The 25833-nt window shown below is 43.8% G+C and overlaps 1 protein-coding gene across 5 annotated transcripts; it reads left to right on the top strand.

Annotated features, from left to right (window-relative positions):
- Positions 1-336: 336 nt before the first annotated feature.
- On the top strand, positions 337-25466 carry wu:fa11c10 (protein FAM110A). 5 transcript variants are annotated; one of them, XM_036148542.1, is made up of 4 exons: positions 337-459; positions 1869-1949; positions 23332-23700; positions 23931-25466. In XM_036148542.1, the coding sequence occupies exon 4, from the start codon at positions 23948-23950 to the stop codon at positions 25352-25354; it is 1407 nt and encodes a 468-aa protein (XP_036004435.1). In that variant the 5' UTR covers positions 337-459; positions 1869-1949; positions 23332-23700; positions 23931-23947; the 3' UTR covers positions 25355-25466. The 5 variants fall into 5 exon arrangements, with proteins under 5 accessions (XP_036004435.1, XP_012734846.2, XP_036004527.1 ...); XM_012879392.3 differs by lacking the exons at positions 337-459; positions 1869-1949 and adding an exon at positions 14779-14926; XM_036148634.1 differs by lacking the exons at positions 337-459; positions 1869-1949 and adding an exon at positions 23147-23217.
- Positions 25467-25833: the final 367 nt, after the last annotated feature.

The raw sequence follows: 25833 nt of genomic DNA, 5'->3' as shown, positions 1-25833 counted from the left end.
AGTTTGGTAGATGTTTTTCTGTCGTTTCAACTCTCGCGAGAGGCAGTCGTTGCTAGGTTACGGCACACTCAGCATCCTCCAAAAATTGTGAAGGGCTCCGAACGACCAATGAGAGGAAAGTGGACCGTACCAAAGCTGGGATAAGAAAGAGTAGGGGTGCACTACACAGACACCCCTTTAATTTACGTTTTTAATTTAATCTAAAACTACAATTTTATCAGTGTTTATTTAAATGTAATAAACTTATTATTATATTTAGCCCATATGAGATACTTTATGCTCATATTTTAAAAGGTGGAAGTTCTGATTTAGGCTAACTGTTGGTATCAACCGCGCTAGCATTGAAAGTTTCATAGAAAGTGGAAAACGTCTGTCCAACTTGTTGCTATTATATTAGTAAACTTTCACAAAAATATTCCACCAACTTTGCTTGACTCAGAGATGCTACAGTCACGAACGGTACGCGATTTATTTTTGACAACTTTACATTTTATTACGAACGGAGGAAATGTTGGAGATGTGTAAAGAAAATAACAGACGCCGGCGCTTACGTTAGCTGGTTCGGTGCGTTGTAAATGGCTTTTTAAAAGTTTTAACCTTCATTGTTTATTGTTCTAATGTGATAACACGATATGTGAAATGTTTGCTGTGTTTGTGAAACCACACACAAGCATGGCTCCAGAGTCTTTTGTCATTTTATTAAAATTCTGTCCGTCACAATTACTCGCCGTGTTGTTAGAGAACACGTGACGTTGCATTTATTGCAATTGAAAACAAAAAAACAACGCTATTTTTATCTGTTATTCTGAATTCTGCTTTTCCAAATGTAGCCAATGGTTTCCACCTGAAAAGTAGTTCATCATCAGATTATTGACGCATATTTTGAACCCTTCAGTACCAAAATGTTCCGTATTTATAGACGAAGCAACATAGAGAGGCTCTCTGTAGTTGTTGTTATAGTGAGCTTTATTGTCACGGAGAACACATGTTCAGAAGATCACATGCTTACAAAGAAATCCTGTCCTCCATCTGCAATTTCTACCTCGCCACAGTCACAGCAGAAGCAAAATGAGGCAATATAATTTTGAATAATTTATTTTATTCTTTAAAAAGTCTTTGTTAATTTTATATTATACCAATATTTTTCTTTTTATGCCAGTGCTTTGCAACAAGTAAAAAAATAAAGTGTACTGTCACATGAAAAAAGCAGAAAATGTATTATATTCACATGCATTATTCTGATGAGAAATTGACAAAGTATGTAAAATTTCAAAAACACTCCTGAATACTTTTGAGCATGTCTGAATATGAAGATGTGCTGTTCTGAAGGAACTACACTATATACAATATTTTGTCAGTTCTACTGAAACAATATCCAAAATCTAAACACATTGTTAAACGGTTTACATTTCTTTATTAGTAGTTTGCATTTGGCATATATATATATATATATATATATATATATATATATATATATATATATATATATTGTTCTTCATCAGGAACAACAATACATAACTATCCATCCATCCATTTTCTGACCTGCTTAATCCCTCAAGGGGTCGCAGGGGTTGATGGTGCCTATCTCCAGCGTTCCAATACATAACTAGCTCTGGGTAATAAAACATTTTCAGTACCTGATTGAGAAAGAGAAAATGTCAATAGCAATGATAAAAGTCGGCTTTTAAAATCAATAAGACAGACAAACTAGAAATTAAATCTTGTAAAAAATAATGATTTATTACTTGATTTAATTTGGTCTCCAAGTTTGTTTTAAATAAAATACTTTCTCTGAAATTATTGGTATCTGTTGTTGATCCAGTTTTTTTGTATTTCTGTTTCTTTCTATTGTTTCTTCTGACGTGAAGTAATAGCAAAGTTTTTGGAGCCAGAGTCCTGACTTGAATCTGATCGAGGATCTGTGGAGGCGGCTAAAGATCAGGCTGATGGTAAGGAGGCCTTTTAACCTCAATGACTTACAGCTCTTGAGACAAATCATCAAAGCACAAGCCGCCATAACTTTATTAATTTGCTGTTGAATGTTAATATAATACTAGTATCAATAGGTTGAATAACTATAGTCATGTAATGTAAAATAATTGCGACCGCCTGCTTGAAGCAGCTCAGTATAATCAAGCTCAGTGTCACATATAAAGCAGTTTGATGAGACTTATTCCTGCTGAGCTGTTTACAGTGTAAAACTGCATACATAAAAATCGGGCCCTGTGCATATTTGTCCACGCGAAGTCTGCGCAGACTCAAGGCAAAGCAAATGACGTTAACGCATCAATTTGTAGATTGTTCTTGCTTTTGTGTTTTACGGTACCTGCACTGAATCCTCACAGATCATACACACTCTATACCAAAGGTATAGTCTATACCTTTGAAACATTTGAACATATATGTATATATATATATATATATATATATATATATATATATATATATATATATATATATATATATATATATATATATATATATATTTGCACCATGTTTAGATTGGTGCAAATAAGTCTGGGATTGATCTAAGTTCTCTGAGTGATAAGTGTTTGTCAGATTGATACTTTGGGGGCAGAAACTGTCTTTGCAGTGGTTGGTTTGTATAAATAGTGATCCGTGTTTGCATGATGCTGGTTGCATTAGAAGAGGAAGTCCACTTATGCATCGGAGGATATGAGTCTGGTGTAAAGGTCACCATGTGCTACAGCTTGTTGAGCTGTTGATGTATTTACACCCAAGTTTTCACCTGGGGGAGGAAAACGGTTCCCTCTTCTCTGCCACAAGAGGAAGTTTGAGTCTGAAATGTGCTTCTATTAGTTGGATGACCCTTCCTGTATTGGCTCAAGCTGTCCTTCCCCAGTAGACTGAGAGTCAGCTTAAACACGATGACCGTCTGCAGATTTCCACAAAGCAGGAGTGACGAAGCAGGGTCAATCCTGCTGGAAATGTTTCGCTGTTCTACTGCCTTTGTGCTTCTTCTTTATCCTGCGCTGTCAGGAAGTCTGCTGAAAGTGTCACCTCTTTTGGCTCTGATTCACCAGAGAGAGTGTGAACGTCTCTCAGGCGTTATCCCCCCGGGCCGCAGCAACAAACACACTGCCTTGTAATTTCCATTCTTAATCATTCCCAGGCCTGGAATGCACATCCTGCAGCCTCCAAAAGTCAGTTTACATGTCAGCGTGGGATTTGTTTTATGGGCTTCTCACCAGCATGGAAGTGTTCTTCATACAGGCAGAAAAAAAACAAAAAACTGTAACATTAAGCTCTTTTATTCCTCAGCCATTATTAGTAGTTTATAACAGAGTTCATTCGCTGGTGATGGAAACCAAAAGACTATTATTCACTTTTGTTTTCTGAAGAACATGAACCGATTTTGTTTTTCTCCATCTCTACGAGGATATAACTGAAATAGTTGGAGGAATATGGGTTGTTGGTGTCTGGAAAGAAGCTTATGAGGTTTTCAGCTGAATGCAGAGGCCCACCGCAGCCCGCCAGTGTCCTGCTCTGGGGTTTTGCTTTCACTGCGACTGAAGCAGGAAACGGGAACTTGCTGACTGCATGCTCTTGGAACATGTTGTCATGTTGAATGATTATACTTTACCAGCAGTGTAGCTCTTTGTTTAAATACTACCTATGTTGGAAACAGACCTGTTGCTTTATTTTTAGACTGGTTAAGTGTTCCTTCACAGCACGGTACTTTGGGAAGTGTATGTGCAACGATTTGTTCTTAGAATTAACACTTGACTTCTTTCCTGTTGCTACCCAGCTTACCCCCACCTCCTCAGAAACATTTACTTTGTTGACTTCTAACTTTTGGTGCTTAGGTCAGACAGTTATGACGGTTGCAAAAGTGTTCATATTCATTTAATGCACAGTTCTCACAGTCTTTTACAAATAACAAACTCAAATGTGTGCTGTGCATTATATATTCAGTCCCTCCTAAAGTAATACCCCCTAAATCAGGGTTTCTGCAGGGTCTTCGGAAGTCTTAAATTTCAGAATCAAATTTAAGGCCTTAAAGAGTCTTAAATTCACACAATTATCATGCACAATAAAAAAGAAACTGTGACATTCAATTGTGCTTTTTCTTTAAAAATGTATTTACACCTAGAAACACTCAGCCAGCTGATCAGCTTTCATGTTATTGGTTAGTTTGTATCACTTGATCCAAGTATGGAAACAGAAGAACTAGCCCTGCCGTTGTCATGGGAAAATGCAAATTTAGCAAAACTTAGCATCAAAAGAACCAGTTTAAGGCTCGGTTTAAGTCAGAATCAAACAGCCGCTTTAAATCCTGCTGCATCTTATGCAAAAAACAAACGACATAAACCTGGGAATGTTGGCTGTGCGGGCGGTGGAGTCACATCTAGAATCAAGGAGTCCGGCGGGCGGGTGAGATATTAAGTTGGGACGAGGTTTAAAGCAGGGTTTGGCCAGTACATGTTCAATCCATTATCCCAAAATAAAGTTTGTCAAAGCTGCAAACTGACCAAGAAATAGCTCTCTTAAACTGGAAAGCTAAGGTAGCTGTAGAGGCAATGCAGCTTAGATGGGAGAATCAGTCAACAGGACAGCTGTTAGTCAGGCACACCACTAATCTAACCTTTCTGAAAGATTGACAATATTTGCATTGAAAAGAGAGGTGTTAGAAGTCCCAATTTCTAGTTTCTGGTGCAGGAGCCCAGCCTCCAGTAGGCACAGCAACCTTTAACTGTAGCCATTGTCACTAAAGTCGACCTACACTACCGCTCAAAAGTTTGGGGTCACTTAGAAATGTCATGAAATTTTTTATAAAAAAACAAAATTTTTTATCAATCAAAATAACATAAAAGGGATCCACGATTAGTTGAACGTGTTTGCCTAAATATGTTGTCATTTTCCTATTAACTTAACAATTGCTGTTTGTGACAGGTAAAACCTCCTATTTACTTAAAAAATTGTAAATCCTTTGTTATATTCTCACCCAAGGAGGTAACCATTTTTTCACATGGACAATGCATGCTGGGTTAATGACGCAGTTAGGTCCTACTGGACTGGAATCTGAGTTGTTTATATTGCATAGACATGTATACTTATGTATGTCTGTGGTTTCTTGTATTGCGTTTTGACTGCTGTAAAATTTCGACCACGCGACACAGTGTCGCTGTTGGCTGTAATCTCAAAAACAATAAACAGAAAAAGTGAGGTGGGTGTTCATCGCTTCCCACATGAAAAAAAAGAAGAAAACCACAATGGGGAGAAGCCGTTGGAAGAAGACAACAGAAGAACCCACATTTGTGCTCTCAACACTTCTCTCCAGAGGACTTTGATGCATCTGTACGAACAAAACTGATGAAGGAGCTCACAGGTGGACGTTACCCTAACAAGCTAAAACCAGCTGCCATAACGAGTATTTTTATCCATAAAGTGCCTAAAGCTGCCGCCTTGCGAGCAAAGGATGCTGGGAGAAACATCAGGCAACACTGGAAGCCCTCTGAAATCATGAAGGTACTGCCACCGGTACCGAATGTGAAATCACGAACCCGGCACCGGACCAAAGACCAGACCCTAAACAGGCGTTAACGGACTGATCAGATCCTAAACAAGTGTTACTGGACCCGACACCGGACACAGAGAACTACTCGCTGGGATCACACAGTCCTGCGAGTGGTACGTGTCATTAATCGGTTTATTATTATTACTTTGTCATCAATTTCAACACGCTCCGGTTCAAACTGAAACGGTTTAACTCATCACTGTTATGGCCGAATGGGGCTTGCTCTAAAGGACCTGGTATACATCATTTGCCCAGAATGCATTGCAACGTAAACAATATGGCAACGTCTGTGTGACAATATTTTATTAAAGTTTCTAAAAGCTAAAGATCTTACAGTATTTTACTGTATTGTTTTTACCTCTAAAATAAATATTTCTCAAATATAGTGTGGATCCCTTTAAGTTAGTCAGAAATACAGCGTTGACATTGTTAATGTGGAATTCTGTCTTTGATGGAGTGGCATCATACGGCACAGTCGCCTGATCTCAACCCTACTGAACTGTCTTGGGAGCAGCCTGACCGTATGCTGCATAAGAAGAGCCCACCAAGGCAATCCACCGTGTGGGAGGGGCTTCAGGAAACATGGAGGGACATTTCCTCAGATTATGGCAACAAACTGACTGCTACATGCCAATGGTCTGCTAGGCTGTAACTTCTACAAATGGAGGATTATTCGAGAAAAGCAGAATTTGAAAGACAAAATTATTATTTCAGGCACAAATAATTATTTCTAACCTTGTTAATGTCGTGGCCATATTTTCCATTATTTCCTCAACTGAATAATAAAAATGCGAGTTTTCTTGGAAAAACATGAGCCCAAACTTTTGAGCGGTAGTGCCTGTTGTAGAGAATGGACATAGATTTCAGTGTGTAGCTTTGCTAAGGTGGTAGAGACATACCTCCAAAGACCTGCTTAAAAAGATAGTTCTACAAAGCATGGATTTAGCAAGATAAAAATCACACCACACTTTTACATTTATATCTGTCAAAAATACGTAGAATCCATGCAACGCTTTCTTTCCTCTCCACAAAAACACACTACTTTGTGTTGTTTTGTCACATTGAAGTCACATAGAAGTAACATTCATTAGGTTTAAGTTCATTTAATTTGGACAGTGCAAATGAATGAATACTGTACTTCGAAAGTATACCTCAAACAAAATAGTTAAATTTTACCTGTAGTCCTGAAGCTGCTTTTACAAACTTACACATTTACACTCACCTCACACAAATTTTCTTAAAGGGAGGCATAAAACATGAAAAGGTAACACAAAAAAGCCACAGACAGCAGACTGGCTGAAATACAAGGTCCCCCAGGGGGACAGAACGGCATGGATATGTACGGATGGGTTCGTAAGCGGTTTGTTTTTAACCTGTTTTAACCCATGTACTGGTAATTTGTGTCTCTAGCACAACCATCCCACTACATTTGGTCCTGTGCAGTCTGCTCCGGTTGATGCTGTTTTTGATCAGCTTAATGTCTTTTATGTGGATCAAATCCTTTAATGGTGGAGGGACATATCTAAGTGAACCATTAAAAACAGGACATTTGGATGAATATTTGGATTTTAGAGTTTACATGATCTTGCTTATAATGTGGCTACGAAAAGCTTCCAATCAAAAACTAGTAGTCTCGGTTTGTGATGGGACAAAAAGTGAAAAGGGATGTGAATACTTTTGCAAAGCACCGTGCTGGGTAACAGTCTGAAGCCACCCCTCATTTCCTTAGAATTAGCCTCTTTTTTTCCTTTGGCTGCTTTAAACAATGTTTTTCACAACTAAGACAGAATGTCAGATGTATGTCGGGCTGTTCAGTTGCAGACTCTGGAGCTCTTCAGCCTCCATGTCTGAGGTTTGGTTTGTGAGGTTTTCTGTCTCAGATTGTTGCTTTTTTTCATATTTACTCTGTAGTATTTTGGTCCTCCCTTGTGGTGATGCCCTGTTTTTGAATTTAGCTCATCTGGAAAAAAAGAAGGAGAGGGAATCCTTTCTAATTTAGGTTTATGTTTCCCTCTGCATATTGCAGTCTGGGCCCAGTTACCACACAGACAGAAATGTTTGAACATATAATCTCGAGTAATATATCATCACACCACCGAGAGTCATGTTATGGAGCAGGAATACCTCGTATGAGTATCGCTGCATGATCCTATAATCTCTATCTGCTCATTTAGTTTGTTTGCATAACAGAAAATGTGTCATTATGGGAAAACGGTACAGAAAAAATGTAGGTTCACATCTTTCATGGGACATTAGAATTGGTGATGGGTTGCTAGTTTTCAAAAATGTACTATACATTGGGTAGCGTTACATGGACCAGAGTTTGTTTCCTCCCCTTGATTTGCACTTTTTGTGCACGTTTGAATACACTTGAGCAAACCGTGGTGCAGACCAAACAACCGGGCCGAGAACCACTTTTTGAGGTATATAACCTCCATCTGTCTTCCCATCAACTCTAACTACCTTCCCCTTTCCTGCTGGAGAAAAGCTTTCCCACTTCATGATGCTGCCACCACCACTTTGCTCTATGGAGATACAGTGTTTAGGGTGATTTTCCACTACACATGTGCCGTTTATTCTCGATGTACAATTATTGTTTAATTTGAGTAGCTTTTTCCACCTGTTTGCCTATCCCTTACCTACCTTATGGCACCCTCTAAATAGAAGGCCTTGTAGCTTTCTTTCAACAATGACTTTGTTTTGCTGCTCTCCCATAAAGGCCAGATTTGTTGAGTGGATCCTTACTAAGCCACCTGAGCTGTGTATCTGTGCTGCTCCTCCAGAGTCACCATGGGCATCTATGACTTAACGCTGCTTTAATCTTCTGCACACTTTCCTCCCTACTGTCTGCTGTGTTCCTTGGTCTCCATGATGCTGTTTGTCCTCTAATAAACTTCTAAGGCCTCTAAGGACTCTAATTAGGTGTTTTCTGAGTTCTGTTGGTTTCCCTCGGTTTTATTTGTGGCGGTCAGAGTAATGAAGGCCCATAAAGGCACTTGAAATGTTTTAGGTTTATTTGAAAGTCACACATATTTATTTTTTCCTCTTCACAACCTTTGCACTATTTTGTCTGTAGAATCCCAGTAAAGTGTGTGTTTGTGTAATTTGTGGCTGTAAACTGAAATGTGAGAAAGCTCTAGGGGTTTGAATACTTTTGTGAGTTGTATGTTACAATGGCCTTTCCAGAGGCATTTTTTCTGGTGTTTAAACATTCTGTTGTTGCCTCGTCTCTTTTAACCCTTGTTTCCTGTCTTCTGTAGCTTCCTTAGATTTCAAATGTGTCCTGCTGGTCATTCATTACGGTTTTTTATGATGTAATTGTAATGTTTGAAGAATACTCTCTACTAATGTAGAGGCTATTGGGGATCCTTAAACATACAAATGAACAAAGCCTGCAGTTTAAAAAAAAAAAAAAACTACATCAAAGGTGAAATAAATACTGAATGTAAATATGAACTGCATAAAACCTAATGATCTTTAAGAAAACTGAAAAGCTATAGGATCAGGTGTGTTGTTATATTTTGTACATATTTGCGTTCTTGTTTATTTCTCTTTGTATAGCTATACATGTCCCAGATTTCCCAGACGGGCAGCTTCCTTCAGTCATTCAGCTCGCCCTGGCTGGGTGCTTGCAGCCTGGGCGAGCCTCCTGCTGAGGAATGAGGTCAGTGGGACTTGTCCTGGCAGGCTCAGTCTCAGGTTCTACTGTACAACGCAGGTCAGCAGCTCAGGACTCTCATGTCGACTCTTCACTTCTGGACGGCCCATTTAGAGTGGTGGGATTAAGCCTGAGGCTGCTGCAGACAGGTGGACCTGACTTTAGTCCTGCCAAAAAAAAACATGGTCCTTTAAAGTTTTGATCCAGTCCCTACATGAACAAATAGTTTTTTAAATGGATTACGCAATGCAGTTTTTCGTCTGCCCGGGTTTCCCTTGATGCTTTGTCTTTGTCTAGTGTGTGGAAGTGGATTTGGATTTACTGGCTTTAATGTGCCAAGGTTGCGTCATTATTTAAAGTTTATTATTTTAACAGGCTGGGTTTGGTTAGAAATGCTTAGTAATAAGGGCCAAAGGCAAATAATAACTAGTTAATTTGATCAAAACTAAGAAGTCTGGGCACCACCTGATTATCAGGGAATAACAGCTGAACAGCTCTGCTTTCTGAATACCTGTGTGGTGAGGTGTGGTGCTGTAGAGCAATAGATGAAGTGAACTTATCCACTGGCATTCTTAAACAGCAAGCGCTACACACACGTGCAGAACAAACATAATCAGCTTCGCTCCAAAATGCAATAATTTACTAACAAAATACTTGAACTTACAGATAAAAGAGCAATAAGTAAGGAATCTGCTGCAAAATCAACTTGAATCATTCTCATTTGTCACCCAGGATGGAAGTAACATTCCCTATAAACAATCAGTCCTCTCCATCAACAATGTCTTAGCCAATTGCCCCAAACGTGTGGGACGCATGTTTATCAAAAATTCGTTCCTGTTCAGTTAACAGTAAACACCAATTTATACAATTTAAGATTGCCCATCGTTTGCATTATTCTAAAGTATAGTTGCATAAAATCTGCCCCAGTCTCACCGGTTTGTGATAGACGTAAAACTTCAGACAGTGGTCTCAAACCTTTTGGTTTTGTTGCTCCTTAACAAACTAGGTACTGCCCAATGCTTGGACAGTACTAAAGCTTGGAACTCCACACTATGCCAGACATTTGAATTCAGAAAGCTTTCTGGATGGGAAGCTTCAAACTTTGAAAAAAAAAGTCCAGTTGTTTTGTTTTTGTAACTTTTTTGGAATGATCATGACCTTGATGACTGAGAATCTTCACCAGCATTATTACTTATTGCTCCTTTAAATTACATTAGTCAAGAAACTTTTTAACGAGGCTAGTAACGTTTATCTAAAGTACTTGAAGAGTTGATTCCCATCTAGCCATCACAGTGACTGACTGAGGGGAGTGATGGACTACCATGATGGCATAAAAGAGCAGATATGGACTTACAATTAGGTTTATGCACAGTAGGTGTGATGATGTCACATTCGGGATTAGCGGCTGAGATGCCCGATTCACTCGACAACAGCTCAACCACCACAAGCAAAGCGAAACACAATTAAAAAAAGCAACCTTTAAGTAGTTTTATCCTAAAGCAGTTTTCTCTGCCCGGACTGTGAGCCGTTCCCATTAACAGAAGAACCTTTCAGGTTGGGCAGGTCTGATGAGCAGAGAAGATGTGGCGACCGCTCTGGGTCCAGCATCTGGGGCAGGCATCTGCTCGGACTGGCCACGGGTCAGGCGTGCAGAGCAGCGGTTTAAATGTTGTCTTTTTCAGGGCAGGCAGCAGAAAGAAAAAACTGCTCTGTAATTAGAGACGTGTCTCTGCTCAGAGACTCTTGCAGAGATTCTGTCTGCAGGGGCTCAGACAGCCAGTTTCTGGCAGCTAGTCTTACTTTTTTCGGTAAGGTCACCGGATGCACAAACATCAGACCGTACTTTGCCGTTATCCAAGGCTTCGTCAAAGATGCAGCCTTTTATTCGCCCAGCGAGATGGAGATGTTCATGCGCGTGTCCTCTCTGATGCATCGTGTAAAGAGCTGCGGGCAAAGAAGAAGAACGCCGCTGCACGCAGAGCTGTGCAGCTCCGTGATGCTGCAGGGACTCCAGCTGTTGAACTCCTCCTTCCTAGGAGCTGTCATGAAAATAGGTTAATGCTGTGCATTTTGGGATTCGGGGGTTTTATCATTCTCCTTTGTTCCGTGTGTAGTTGTCTTTTTTGTTCCTCTGGGCCTGACACTGGAAACCAGGCGTTTAGGACCTAAACATAGATGACTGCTCAGGTTGAGTGTGCGTCTTTTCTTAACGTCAGCCTTTCCCTGTGTGCAGTAGTCGTATCTGCCTATGTGTTTTTGCAGGATCATCTTTGTTGTGTTGTTGCTCCACCCTTCTGAGACAGATGATAGTTTGGATCCCAGTCTTGGAATCCTCATTACTTTTCTTTTTACTCGCATAAGGTCTTGTTCCAGCTGTGCACGTGGGGCAGGCTCTGCCTTGTTGGCATCAGTGCCTCTGGCTGTTTCGAGGTCATTATTTAGAGATGGCTTTGGGTTAACCATTATCTACCCTGCCCCCTCCTCTCTGGGCACACTGACCTACTAACCAGAGGGCTCAAACAAGTGGGCTTTAACACATCTGTGTTATGCGTTTCTGCTGCTGTATCATGTAGAACTCATTTCACTGGATGTAGGTGCAGACTGCCTGAAGGATTCATCCTAGGCTCAAAAAACCCTTCGATAAAATAAAATAAAAAATTTAAACACATTGTGTTTTTTTCTTCGCCACAGAGCAGTCTAATTTCTGCTGGGGTTTTTTTGGGAGGGGGGATGTGAGGTCTCTGCACATGTGCTTCCATCATGCTCCCATAAAGCATAGAAATGCATTTATGCATTTCTTTTTCTGTCTCCTGACGGCACGCAGCGTCTCCAATACCAGCTGACATGACAGAACATTAAAAACTTGCCCAATAGCAACACATTCCTGAAAACCTCTCCATTTTATTTAGATGTGTGGTCCACGCCAGCTTGCAACCTCTACTTCCCCTTTATTACAGCCTTGCGTAATGTCAACTTCTTACAAAATGATGCTTTGGGTAGTCTGATTAATAAGCTCTCAAACCAGTGGATAGAAACATGCCTAATTAGCATTTTTTTGTTGTTGCAAAATTAAAATAGTTTACTTGAAATTCTCATGGCAACTAGTAACGAGAGCAGAGTTTCCAACGGGACCTCCATAACAATCATTTAAATGTTTTAGCCAGATCACAACCTGATGGCGACAGGTAACTAGCCTAATTGTTTTGTGATGCTGTTTTAACGAGACAAAACCAAAAAAACAAAGTAGTGTTTGTACCGTGGTGGTTTCCATACACAGCTTTCTCCTTGGCTAGAGAGAGTATCCCGTTTATAGAAACTGTTTGATTGCAGCAAATGTCGGTGGCTGAGACATTTTCTTAGAGATCATACTAGAACCAGTCTGTCTTTGGACTGTATGTCATTTTTACCTGAGCCCGACGAAGCAAGTCCTTCTAGAAATCTGAACCTGTCTGCCCTCTGTTGTCATTCCAGAAATAATTCCCGCTTTTATGGCCATATACATCACGTCATGTCAGAGTCATTCTTCAAACCACGTGCTCCGAGCTGCATGTGTGGATCATCTGCGTAATCTCTCAGCTTATGTTCCTCCTCAGAAGAGACTCTCGTCCGATCTCGCTTGGTCCTTCCTGGTACGGTTGTTTTCCCCGGGGCATTTCCTCCAGCCTGATGCGGCTTGATTTCCCAGGCACCAGCCAGCATGCAGGCTGTCCCAGAGAGGGCCTGTGGAGGCATGCTGTCATGTGAGCGGTAATGTTAGACTGCCCCGCATTTCTGGGGTGCGTGGGTGATTTTGCTGGGAGAGAAAGAAGCCAGAGGAACTGAACAGCCGTCACTCTCTTCTGGTGGTCTCTATAAAAAGAGCAAGGAAGGGAACTGTGAAAGGCGCTGTAATGTGTGTGTTTTGTAAACTTCCACTGCGGTGTCAATATTGACTCATCATTGTAGAGGTACGTGAGCCCATGCGTGTCTGAGGCTTGCGAATCACAGAGCATTGGGTCAAATGAGAAGGCTCTGCTCACTCGCACTAATACTCCTAATCCACCTGCCTCCGCTGCGTCTCCGGCCGCGCTCTCATGGCGCTGCGTTACCGCCGCCAGGAGACGTATCAGCACGCTGCCGCATGGAAACGTTCTCTCTAACAGCTCAGAGGTATCGCGACTGCCGGATGAGATGAGGCGGACGAAAGCTGGTGGGACAAATGAGATTAAAGTTTAGGCTGGAGTTCTGAAGGAGCAGCGAGACTGAAATGTTATCCTGTCAGTGTCTGGATGGAAGGGAAGGGAGGACAGGAAGGAAGGGACAGAGGTCCGATTGGCGCTGTAGGTAGCGAGCGTGTTGGAATTTGTTGACCCAGCCGACATGTTTGTTGTACCAGCTATCTACTCCCGCTGGGGTGTTTTGGCCTCCACCGCTGGCTTTTATTTTCACGCCCAGCAAAGAGCTGAGGGGGAAATCCGCTCCCCGTTTCTGGCTCTTTAGAACGACTGACCACTGCCGTACATGTGTCGGCGACTCTAGACTGCTGACGCCTTTAAATAAGCAGCAATGCATGCATGGACTCTAAGGAGTGAGGGATGCTCAGCTGCTGTGTGCAGGAAAGAAAAAACAGCTGATGAGCCAGAAGAAGAGTTGATCAGCTGGCTAACTTCTCCATATACTTCACTGGAATGTTATGCCACAGCCTACAAACACAAAGAAGTGCCTAACTATAAAGTGGAAGGCGAATACTTTTTTTTGCCAACACAAATCTGAAACGTGTCACGCGCCTTTGGATTCAGCCCCTCCTGAGTCAGCGCTTTGGAGCCTCGTCTTATTCACACTGGTATTTCTCTAGCAGCTTTGCCCGTCCAGAGATACCTCTGACTATCGTTTGCAAAATAACTCGAGCTAAAGAGCCTTTCAGAACCTCATGTCTGACGTCTTGCCACAGAAATTCAACTGGATTTAGGTTTGGGCTTTACAGATCAGACGCCCAGACACTGCCTTGGGGACTGGACTCCACTGACACAAGTGTCACCTTCAAATGCAGATCATTTCCATTATTGGTCGAGATTACAACATGAAATCAGGTCACAAATAATCCACTTTTAAAGGTTCACTCACCACACGTGTTGTACTGGCCATAATGTTTGATCGCGTGCAATATGCATGGAGGCATGGGAGAAATGACCTTTTTTATTTTTATTCTCCTGTTGCCCCAAATTAACTCACCCAGCGCCCCAAAACTGTCAAGCAACAGGAAGCTGTCTGCGAACAGGAAGGATGTGTCAGATTTTTTTAGCTGATTTTAGCCATACAGCTGCCGATTGTTTGGCAAGAGTGTTTATTAATGGTAATCTGCTTCCATCCGTATCCAAAACCATACAAGGAGGATTTAATAAACGGATCAGCATTCCTGTAAAAAAAGGCAGGGTCATAGTAAAGTGTTGGGAAGAGCGCGTGGTTTCTAGTTAGAGCTCTCACTTCCTGCTCTCCTAACTCCCTTCCTGCTTCTAAGCAGAGGAGGGTGGAGTCTTCCTCTGCCCACAGAGGAAAAGGAGGAGTGGAGTGGAGCGTAAGGAGCAGCGAGCCGCTCCAGGTTAATCCTCATTTGGCTTGTGCACACGTATCGGCACACCGGTGCGTATAAAGCTGCCCTGCTGTCTGCTTCCCTCAGTGCAGCCTGGGACTGTGTGCCGTTGCCTGCGAGGTGTTCCTGCATTCTTCGTTTCACAGCGTCTTTACTTTGTGTGAGTACACTTTCTATATCTGCTCTGTTTTGAAAATACCACTGTGCATGCACTGTCGGTTTATGATTATGTAGCTAAAAGAAGGGAAATCGTGTAGCTCTGGGAGCATTCAGCAGCTCAGTTTTCCCAATTTAAATTAGTTTAACTGACCTTTATCTGTTGGTCTTAAACATTTTGTGATTTCTGCTTTAGTTTTCTGTCTGCTAATGAAGATTTTCATTGGAATTTATTCTAAAGCATGGCTGAGAAGCAGCTGAAAACCTCCATCGATGTCTGAGCAGCTACTACGCTGCCCGGACCTCCTTGTCCCTCTCTATAAATGTCAAATCTAAAAATACAGGTCCTGATTATAACGTTTGACAGGTTTCCCCCACAACTATTTTATTCTCTGCACTGAAACGAGGTGAAGGGCTGTGCAGCACCATGACACTAGCCACCTGAAAAAACCTCAATGTTGACGTTTTATCTCGAGCAGAACTCATGTGTTTGAGACATATCACCTAATATCTTAGATAGTCTAGAAGTATTGAGGGCATATTCCATCAGATTGCTGGCTAAAACAAACAAAAACTTACTGGCCTTTCTGCTGCCGAGTGAAAAAATATTTATCAGTATTAGGTGCCAGAGGCAAAGTCACACCGTTTTAGACAGAGAAGTTGCTGTACACTAGAATTTTACCTGTGTTTTCAAAATAAAGGAGAAAATGAAGTGATTGCAGGATTCAGATATTGAACTTTCCTTAGCATCTTATAAAAACAATTATACTGAAATTAGAATGTCTTTCTAAATACAGCATATTCAATGACAGATGGAGGCTAAAGGCTGAAAAGCTTAAAACGCAGCAGGCTGTAAATATATCGCTTATTTATCGTTATTGTATCAATGTAAGTAATATAGATTTTGACTAAATCTGTCTGGGCTGCAATGAAATTGTAACATTAACATTAAAGGAGCAAAAAGATATTTACTATAAAATCAACCTAAATCATTCTCATTCATCACCCAGGATGGGAATACCATTCCCTGTAAACAATCAGTCCTCTCCATCAACAATGTCTTAATCACGTTTTTCTCCTTTCAAACCTAGAGGTACGGTCTGGAACGACTGGTTCAGAGTGTAGCCAGTGTTTACTTCCTGGTTCCTGAGCCAATCACATGAGAGTTCCCAAGGTTCCCAACACAGAGCGCAGCATTTGGTATTTTATCTTGGCTAAAGAGCAGCAGCCTGCTAACATGGAAGCCAGTAAGAAACGCAGACAAGAAGTAGAACAGAATCCAACATCATAGATCTGTCCTGTGAAATCGAAATTCAGTAGAGTTTCACAGCAACAACAGACCGTAATATCAATATTATGACCGTCACATGTTTTCCTAACATTGTGCAGCCCTAAAACAGAGGAACTTTGCTGTAATATGTCGAGCCTTCCTGTTAGCAGATGAAAGTCTCTCTCTCTCCCAGCGTGAAGGAACTTCAAACATGTCTCATGGTGTTGAAAACGGTTTTCTTTCAAATACCCTCCTAGGTCTTTGTTCATCTCACTTCCTTTTAAACACCTCTGATGGCGAAAACGTTTGACTCACAATCTTCCTCGCTCAGTACCAACTTCCACATGGAAGAGTGTTATTGTTGCAGGAGCTGAGTTTCTACCAGACGGTCACCGATCACGGACGATCAAGCTGAGAATCGAGGCTCTTTTTCTGCGGCCTTCTTGCAGGACAAATGCTGCGTTGGCTCCTTCATGTCCACGTTCCACTCCCCCACCAACTTCCTCGTTTTGTTTTCGCTAAATCTTGTTTAAAATTAAACGGCACTGAAGCTGTTGTCAGCAGAAGCACGGGGAAAAAAGAAGGTATATCCTGGTAGTTTGTTTTCTTTTAATTTTCTTTTGAAACGTACATATAGTTTCAAATATAGACATCAAGCATCAGCAGTGCTCCCCAGCACATGGATAAGCATTTGTTCTCAGCCGTTCCTCCTCTGGATGCGGCTGCTATGGGGCCGCAGACGCTGGCAGTGACGGAGGCGAAGGAGGGCCTTTAGTGGGAGGCTGATAGACACAGAGGGGGGAGGCGGGTTCCTACAAAGAAGAATCTGGATGCTATAACAACTGACTCATGGTTCAGTGGTTGTTTTTGCAGTTAATATAGGGGTTGCATAACTCTGTCATGTTAGTTGTGCGTGTTTTTTTTTCTTCTTCCCCGTCCAGTCAGGAAGCCAGGAAGTAGGTTCACAGCTCTGTGTGTCGAGGCGAAGACAATGAGGTGCGGCGCTCGGCTGTCTGTCTTCATTAGACGTCTTAGAGCCTCCCCTAAATCAGCCATTAAGGGGAAGGGCGGATAACCTTTTGAACCCTTTGGCTCAGCTTTTTATTGGTTTAAAAAGCGAAGCCAGGATGTCCCTGAGGGCCTGTGTACCGCGCTGAACAGTGCCACGTTTAAAAGAAGACCTTCATCTGGGGTTACAGCAACGCACAGATAAAGTCCGCCTGGTTTAAAACATTCAAATTGGCCTAATCTTGAACTTTGAATGTGGCAACCATGATAAGAACGGATGAGGTAACGTCCGCACCAGCATTCCTATTTTCAGAACTCGTTCTGTGTCTCAAAGGCTCTTCTGACGCTTATGTACCTAAAATTGTGTGCTATTGTTTAGAGAACTTCTCTGTTGCACTTGACTTTGTCAGTGAAGGTCAGCTGATGTCGACACACATCCTCGACTCTTCTACAGCCACTGGAGGAGAAATGCACTTCACCACAGGTGCATCTATTCAGATGTTGTTCTTCTTGCATCTTAGGGAGAGTGTGGACGGTGTGATATAATATTGCTGTGAAATTTGACGAGGACCTTCATGTTCTTAGCAGGAAAAGTGACCCATCACCTGGCTTTTACTATCACTGTCCTGTCACAGTTTTAACGCATTCAAGAATATATGACTTAAATAAATAGCTAGAGATAGATAAAAGATAGATAGAAAATAAGTTCAGGGATTTAAGGAGCTTTTTAAAGTGAAACTTTATTTTCTGTGACATGTTTGCGATTTCATTATGTCGATGAAAGAGAGCGACAGAGAGCAGGTAACAGGCAGGCTGAACATATTAGACCACTCTGTGTCGTCATAAGAGCCATTAAGCTTTCAACCTGGGAACAGCTTGGACTTGGAAGTATACACTGCAAAAACTCAACTAAAAAGTTAAATTGTCTTAAAATGAGTGTCTGTCCTTGATTGGAGCAGGTAAATAAGATGATCTGCCAATGGAATAAGAATTTTGCACTTAAAATAGGAACAATTCATCTCCATCATCTTATTTCAAGTGCAGGATGTCTAATTATCTTATGATTAGACTATTAGAGTATTTCAGGGGTCAAAATACAGATAATATTATTTACCTGCTCAAATCTAAGACAGAAACACATATTTTAAGAACATTTTACTTATTTTTAGATCCGCTTTTGCAGTGTAGGCCACCTGTGGGTGATCTCAGAGTAATTTAAGGGTCTACTGTTTCAGTAATGTTTCCAGTAATGCTAGCCATCCTAATCACAAAGCCAGTTTAAAAGGGAAACTCTAGAATGGTTTTGTCTTTGTTTTGAAATATTAGGCAAGCCCCGCTCTCAGACTGTGTTAAGTTCACCTCAGCATCTAATCTGAATAACTGGCCGCTCACAGCAGGAAGGGGGGGGCATTTTAACTCCTGGTTTTATGCGTTCCTATATCATAGTTCTTAGAAAGGCATCAGCTAAAACTCTGTAAAAGCAGATCGTATTTTATACAAAAAAAAATCTGCAAATCAGTTCAAACAATCAGATTGGTGCATCTCTTCAGCCAGACAATCTCCAGTGTTTGATTAGTTCTTATATTTGTCAGGCTGCGGTTTAATTTTTCTTCCTCTTCAGCCTTTGTTGAACAATGTTTCCAGCGTATTGTGTGAAAACTTCTCTGGAAAAAGGCGAGCAGCCAAAACTAGTCGAGCCAAGTCGCCTATAAAACAGGGCCATCCTGCAGTCCACCAACACACCTACATAGCTGAGCACGCTCGATTGTTTTTATTTTTGTCCCGGCCATGCCGTTGTAAAATGTGCCGCTGCTTCCTGCTTGCCTTTCTGTCAGGGGGGGAAACCCTCAGAAATCTCTGCTAACAAATTCACCGTCTAGAAAGCTTAGAGCAAGTGTTGTCTCGCTGTTTCTCTTCTTTCTTGTTAATCAAGCCGGACCAGACTTCCTCCTGTCGGATCCACGTGGGATTAGAGGACGTTTGTGGTGACGCTTTTAGGCGGAGTTTGTCTTGTTTTCAATGCTGGGGGGGTCAGTGTCTGATGGGACCAAGGCCGCTGTGATATGACCGACAAGCTGGCGTCACAGAGTACACACGCAGTAACTCTTCTTGGCCACGTCCTTCACTGTTTGGACTCTCTGAATATTTTCATGTAGTGTTATTCCTAAAGTATTTACCCCCCTGAACCTTTTAACATTTGGTCTTGTTGAAACGGCAAACTTCACTGGATTTTCTTGAGATTTTATACCTTCAAAGTTTGGGTTTGCTTTGGGCTTATTTAACTAGATAAAGGACCCATTGGGATCAAGACCTCTTTCTTGGTCTTTTTTGTTAAGACAATTCAATTTAAAGAAAAATGGAAACAGAATAGAATATCAACATAAAATCATTGTTTTTACAAAGAGAAACCCAAATGCAAAGACTTCTTTCACAAGAGTGGCGTAGACCTAGAAACACAGCAACTCATGTTATAGTGAACAAACAGTAGCAAGGGGATTTGTAGCTTTGTGTCTTTCACTGATATTTCTGCTGCAGGCCTGTCAGGGATACGTATAGCAAATTTGCATATCTAGAGAAAGATCAACTTCCCAGCTTTCCTGCCGCTATGGCTATGGGTGGGGGTGGGGGGTGCTCTGGGCGAAGTACAGGCAGTTTTCCCAGCACTTCTAAGGTTTTGCATGTAGGCCAAAAAGTAATATTTAGGTCTCATCTGACAAGAGCGTGCTTTGGCTGTCCTCAGAAGGGTATGAAGACTTTTTATGCGTGCTTGTTGCCCTCGCAGGACCTTTATTGGGAAACCCATTTCCCTCTGCTGTTGCTGCTGCCTGTTGACTCACCAACTCTGTCCTAAAACCTCGCTCGTGTGTCTTCATGTTATTGCTTCATTTAAGTTTTTTTTTTTTGTTATGCAACATTCCTGCTTCGCTTTCTGACACACGGTTTAACCCTCCGCATTACTCCGTCTGCCACGAAACTCCGTCCCAGTCACAGACGGAGCAGATCCCATGAGCTCGGTGGTTGGAAAACCAAATGTAGAAGTCGTCGGATTCAACCCACTGTGGATCACACTTTCTCGTAATAAAGGAACCGAGCGAAGTTTCCGTTGTGGAAAAGAGATGTAATGTCTTGGCCTGGCACTGTGGTTTGATCAGCTTTGTGAGTAGCTCGTACTCCCTGTGAATCGATGCAAATGTGGTTTATTGATAAGTTTGGACCCTGGCCAGTGGTCTGAGGGTGTTGCTTGCTCACACATTAGCTGAGATAACTGTTAGCTGTCTGAGCCTTTTTCATGACAACACAAATGACAATAGCTGCTGTTTTTAACTGCGACGACTGTCCCGGCTGGCGATATTTGCATGCCCATGGCTCAACATGGAGACAGCTTTCACATTTACATACTTAGACCAACCCTGATCTCAGTGTGGGGTGAATGTCTTTAGTAGGTTGATGATAATTGCTGCTCTGGCTCTGTATTCATGCGCACAGAACCTGGTAAGTAAACACGGTGTCTGAATAACGCATGGATCATTGGATTAAGGTTATCTGCAGACGAGTTTAAACTAATTAAAAAAGAAATTCGCTCAATAAAATGCTCTAAGATAAACCAAGGGTTGCAACATAATGATTTCTGAGGTATTCTCACCTTCAGCTGTATAGAATTTAGTTTTATTGGTCCCTGGGCTGAAGAATGGCTTTAAAACTGCTAAAAGAACGTTGACATTTTAGGGCCTGTACATCTGGGCTTATCTACAATCTACTTTCTAATTAGTGTGTTTGGATGTTAGGATTGAATTCTGATTTGTGAAACAGAGGTTGTCCTCCGGTTTCATTCAAGTCGCCGCCTCCCACCTTAGAGGAGAGATCTTGAGGCGCTTTGAACCAACGTTCCTGATAATCTGACTCATGACAGAGGAGGACTGGTACGTAGAAGGGTCATGTGTGAGCTTTGGCCAACCAGAATCACTTTTCATCCCTGCTTTGGGGCCGTGAGGAATTTAGAGCTCACACTTGTGATAATCATTAAAACCATGTAAAATATGGACTTACTCTGGAGAGTTTCTCTGAGCTGTATTTTTCAAATCCCACCAGAATAATGAGGAACCTACGTCTGCAATAGTCAGGCTTAATCGCTAACCCTGTTTATGGCTGGTTTAGGCCCATTAGGTATTTTAAAACCCTGCTTAAATAATAATAATAATCTACCACATATAGTGCCCAGTTTAACTTTTGAGTGGAAGAACCAACAATGCTTAGCCATCTTAAAGGTACAGGCCAACGTGTGGACGTATTTCAATTGTTGGGACATTCGCCGTGAAGGGTGACGGGATTAGATATCGTCGCATCATTTTCACTGTTTATTTAGTGTCACGGGACGTGAAATTATAGTGCTACATATTACAACATTAAGCCCTTTTAGTCACGTTGCCGTAATGAGAAATTCAGCTGGAAAATGTGGAGACAATAATTCAATAATTGCATTTCTGGCGTGATAGTATTTGTGCGTTTTGTCCTTCTCGTAAGTTGCAGCCGCTTTATTTCATCCAGCTGATCGGCAGTATGCAGCATAGGGTGCAGGTGGTTAGAATCACTGGGGATCTCTATAAAAGAGGCTTAAATGTAGAAACTATATGTTAAAGTGTCGGGGGGTGGTTCAGTCTTCGGATTCCAACCTTGTTAGACCTTAAAAATGGTAACATGGGTAATTGCTGCTATAGCAGTGGTTCCATGACAATACCCTGGGTACATTAGGGCCGCACAGTATGAAGAAAGCATGTAATTGTGATACTATTGCAGAATATTGTACTGATAAAGTTGTTTGTCAGTTGTTTTTTTTGGAGCTTAACATCCCAAGCATTAAAAACATACATTCAGTGAAAGCCCAGAGGACAGGGCAATCATGCAGAATTTGCATGAAGGTCAGTTAAGATACAATATCCTACTAAACATCACTTCCCAGCAGTCTTTTATGATGAGATATTGCACGCATTAGAACGGCAGCTGCGATTTGCTACATGTACATGCTTTTCTGCCTCTTGAGGCTGAGATTAAAGCAAACTTCTCTGCATCCGGAGGCGACGTTGATGCGTCCACAGATGTGTTGCTCTTGTCCTCTCTCTGACGCGTTTTTGTTCAGCGACCAGAGCAAAGCAAGGAGTTCATATGCCGAGGAAGACGGCTGGCAGAGCCTAATTTAACGCGTGTGGACGGATGGGCTGCAGGTGGAGGGTAGCGGGGTGGGGGAGGAGGCAAAAAAAAAAAAAAAGAAAAAGCCCCATAACTGAGTGTGATGTAACTGTAGAGGTAATGTTGTAAATGATAAGAGGGAAGGGGGTGTTGTGGGGGAGGGGAAGGAGGAATAAATGCAGACTGTTCACCTCGGCTGAGAATAACAATCCAAACTTAGTTGGTGGTTCCCTTGTGGAGAAAAGTGGAAATCCTTTGTTCATCTTTGTCTCTTTTGAACTACTTGGATCCTGTTAGCGGTCAGGAACTGTGTGGATAGCAGTTCATATTTTGTGTGATGGCATAATCCTAATTATTTAAAGGATCTGCTGCTCAGCCTTCACCCTGCTTCTGCTTGTGCCGGCACAGGGGCGAACAAAGAGGCGTGTTTTCCACGCAGTGTTGTCACAGAGTCTCACTAGGCTTGATGCAAGTCGGTGTAAAGAATTGCATCTGTCTCGTCCGTTGTTCCCCCCCCCCTCTCCGTTCTCCCTTTCAATGAATTTTCATTTGAATGAAAGCCCCGCTTCAGTGTTTTGTTGCGCTCTGACGGGGGGGAGGGGCGTGATTGGTCGGAGCGCCTTTGGAGCCGGACCAATGCGCTCACAGCTCCCGCCCCCTGTCACGCTGCCGCGGCTCCCGGCCTGGCGCGTGATTGGCCAGCTGGGAGGAGCCAGCCGTGGTATTAAAGCCGGTCCCCCGTCTGCTCCACTCCAGTGTTGAAGAGAGCCTCCGCCCGCCAGCTGGAGAGCCGTGTGTGTTAGTGCCAGCAGAGAGAGACAGTGGATCTGTCTGTGTGTGGATGTTGGGTTTTTTTTTTTCTTCTTTTTTTTTACTAAGCAACAGACAGAAAGCAGAGGACTCCACCAGCGTCTGACCCGGACTTCTGTCTCTTTTCAACTCTCCAGGACCAGAGGACTCGGCTGAGTGGTTGGCTGGCGTTCTGCATCTGATCGCAGCTGGACGGATAAGCTTCAAGAGACGACCGGCCCGTCGTAAAGAGGATCAGAGACGGCCGTGGTTGTTGCTGCTATCACTGGCAGCTGATCCACAGACCTTTGGACGTTCTCAGGCTGACCGGTGATCCGGATCGTCGGCCTCACTCCCATTGGGTCACCGCCGAGGTGACAGAGGTGCTCCGGACGGTCCTGATGTGGACTTGGACCTCAACCGACCCCGTCCCACGAGTAGTTTTTCACTGAGAAAGGAGAAGCAAGGAGGGAGAGGAGCGACAGCAGAAAGGAGGAAGAGAAGTGAGAACAGCAGATCACCAACGGGTAAGAAGTTAATGTGGCTGTGGGAGGAGGAGGGGGGGGGGTCTGCTTTCTTAAGCTCAGGGAGAACATGTTGAAGCTCTGAAAGTTGCTGCCAGTTCAGCCTGAAGGCGCTCTCATCAACGTTCTGACCCACATTAGAAGTTGAATCATTTTGCAGCGCTTTCACTTTTTTATTTACACCTTGCACAAAACCCCTTTAATGACCCCCCCACCCTGTTTTCTGCTCTCAGTTTCCCCTCCACGCAGGATGCCGGTGGAGACGCTGAGGCCCTCAGATGGCCGTCTGGCCGGAGTCGCCTTCACCTCAGTCAGGCCCTTCAGAATACTCAACAAGGGGCCCACCTACTTCCGCCCCCCTCCTGAGGCGGGGACCCGCAAGCTGAGCGCCGTGGAGCGCCTGGAGGCCGACAAGGCCAAGTACGTCAAGAGCCAGCAGGTGGCCCTCACCCGCCAGGCGCCCATCCAAGCCCCTGTCATCCGCAAGCCCCTCGTTCCCCCGGCGATGATGCCCCAGGGCCACATCGTTACCCCGACGGCCCGAAAGGTTCCCCGGTACCCGGCTGACGTGGAGAACAGAGGAGGCAGGGAGGCGCCGGGGGAGAGGAGACCTTTTAATTTGGACATCCTGAATAATCTAATCAATGACGTCTGTGATGGAGCGCAGTCGTCTTCCTCCTCCCCCTCCTCTTCCTCTCCATCATCAGGGGTGAAGAGTATCTGCAGCAGCCTATCAGCGGAGCAGGACAAGAGCAACAGGCTGCTGAACAACCTCAAGCCCCTCAACCACGGTACCAACAACTCTTCCTCCACCTCCTCCTGCACCTCCTCTCTGCTCAGCAACAACCTCTGCAGCCCCGCGGCAGAACTCTCCCGCCGTCCGCCCCCCGTGCCCGCGCGGCTGTCCCAGGGGCCTCCGGTCCCCTACGGCGTCTCTAACTCAGTGACTGTGCGCAGGGTGGATGTCCGGCCTCACGCCGAGATGAAGAAGCCGCCGAGAGCGGCCCTGCAGCACCGCCTCAGGCCCAGACAGATCCCCCAGGGTCAGGTGGCGCACCCCCAGGTCCCGCCCCCACCGCCCCCGCTCAAGTCACACAACCAGCCTCAGCCTCCCGCCAAAGTCAACACCTCGTCCCAAACCCTGCCCACCCCACCCGCCTATCTGCCCCCCAGCCCCATGCTGGCGCGAGCCGGCGTGATCCCCCCCGCCTCCCCCGCGTTCACGCGCATCTCCAACGCCAGCTCCAAGGGCTCCTCCCGCAAGCACCCGTCCCTGCACCGCTCCAAGTCGGACCTGAGCGACCGCTACTCGCGCGCCACCGCCGACCTGGAGCGCTTCTTCAACTACTGCGGGCTGGACCCGGAGGAGGTGGAGGGGCTGGGCGGCGTGGAGCGCTTCACCCGGGCCAACTCCGACATCGTGTCCGTCTCCAAGCTGCGCAGCGTCAGCACGCCCAGCTCGGAGTGCGGGGACGACGGCGAGCGGGTGAGGGGGGGCGAGGAGGAGGAGGAGGAGGAGGACGAGGACGGGCCCCTGAAGATGAACGAAAGAGTCCCCTACGGGATCTCGGTGATTGAGAGGAACGCACGGGTCATCAAGTGGCTGTACGGCATCCGGCAGGCCAGGGAGGCGCACAGCGGCGTCTCTAACGTATAGAGCCGCGCTCCTGCTCCGCTGCCTTACTCCCACAACCCGCATCCTCTGCTACTTTGTCTTCTGTTTCCTGTGAAGGCTCCCTGTTTGTTTGTTTTTTACTGGACGCTGAACATCAGAACGTTTTCTGTTTCTGATCGTCGGCGCTGCAAGTCAGGACCGCAACTGGACAATGCGTTAGTTGATCTTATCGGTATTCACGAGCAATAACAGGTTGTGGTAAATGCTGGTGAGAATGGAGGCGGGGGATGGCTGCAGGTGTTGCTAAAGGTACTGTAAGTGTGTCTGTGTGTGTGTGTGTGTGTGTGTGTGTGTATGTGTGTGTGTTTTATACCCGAGTTTGGCTGCAGACTGCCAAAAAAAGTTGCACAGCACAGAGACTATTGAAGTAGAGCAGGAGGAGAACCACGTTCGTACTGTGAAACCCACAAATAAAGCTTCCACAAGCACGTGCTTATTTTCAAGGAGTTACAGAAAGAGGT

This window comes from Fundulus heteroclitus, chromosome 1, assembly GCF_011125445.2.
Source record: "Fundulus heteroclitus isolate FHET01 chromosome 1, MU-UCD_Fhet_4.1, whole genome shotgun sequence".
In the NCBI taxonomy this organism is placed as follows: Eukaryota; Metazoa; Chordata; class Actinopteri; order Cyprinodontiformes; family Fundulidae; genus Fundulus; species Fundulus heteroclitus.
This window is presented reverse-complemented; position numbering and strand designations above follow the sequence as displayed.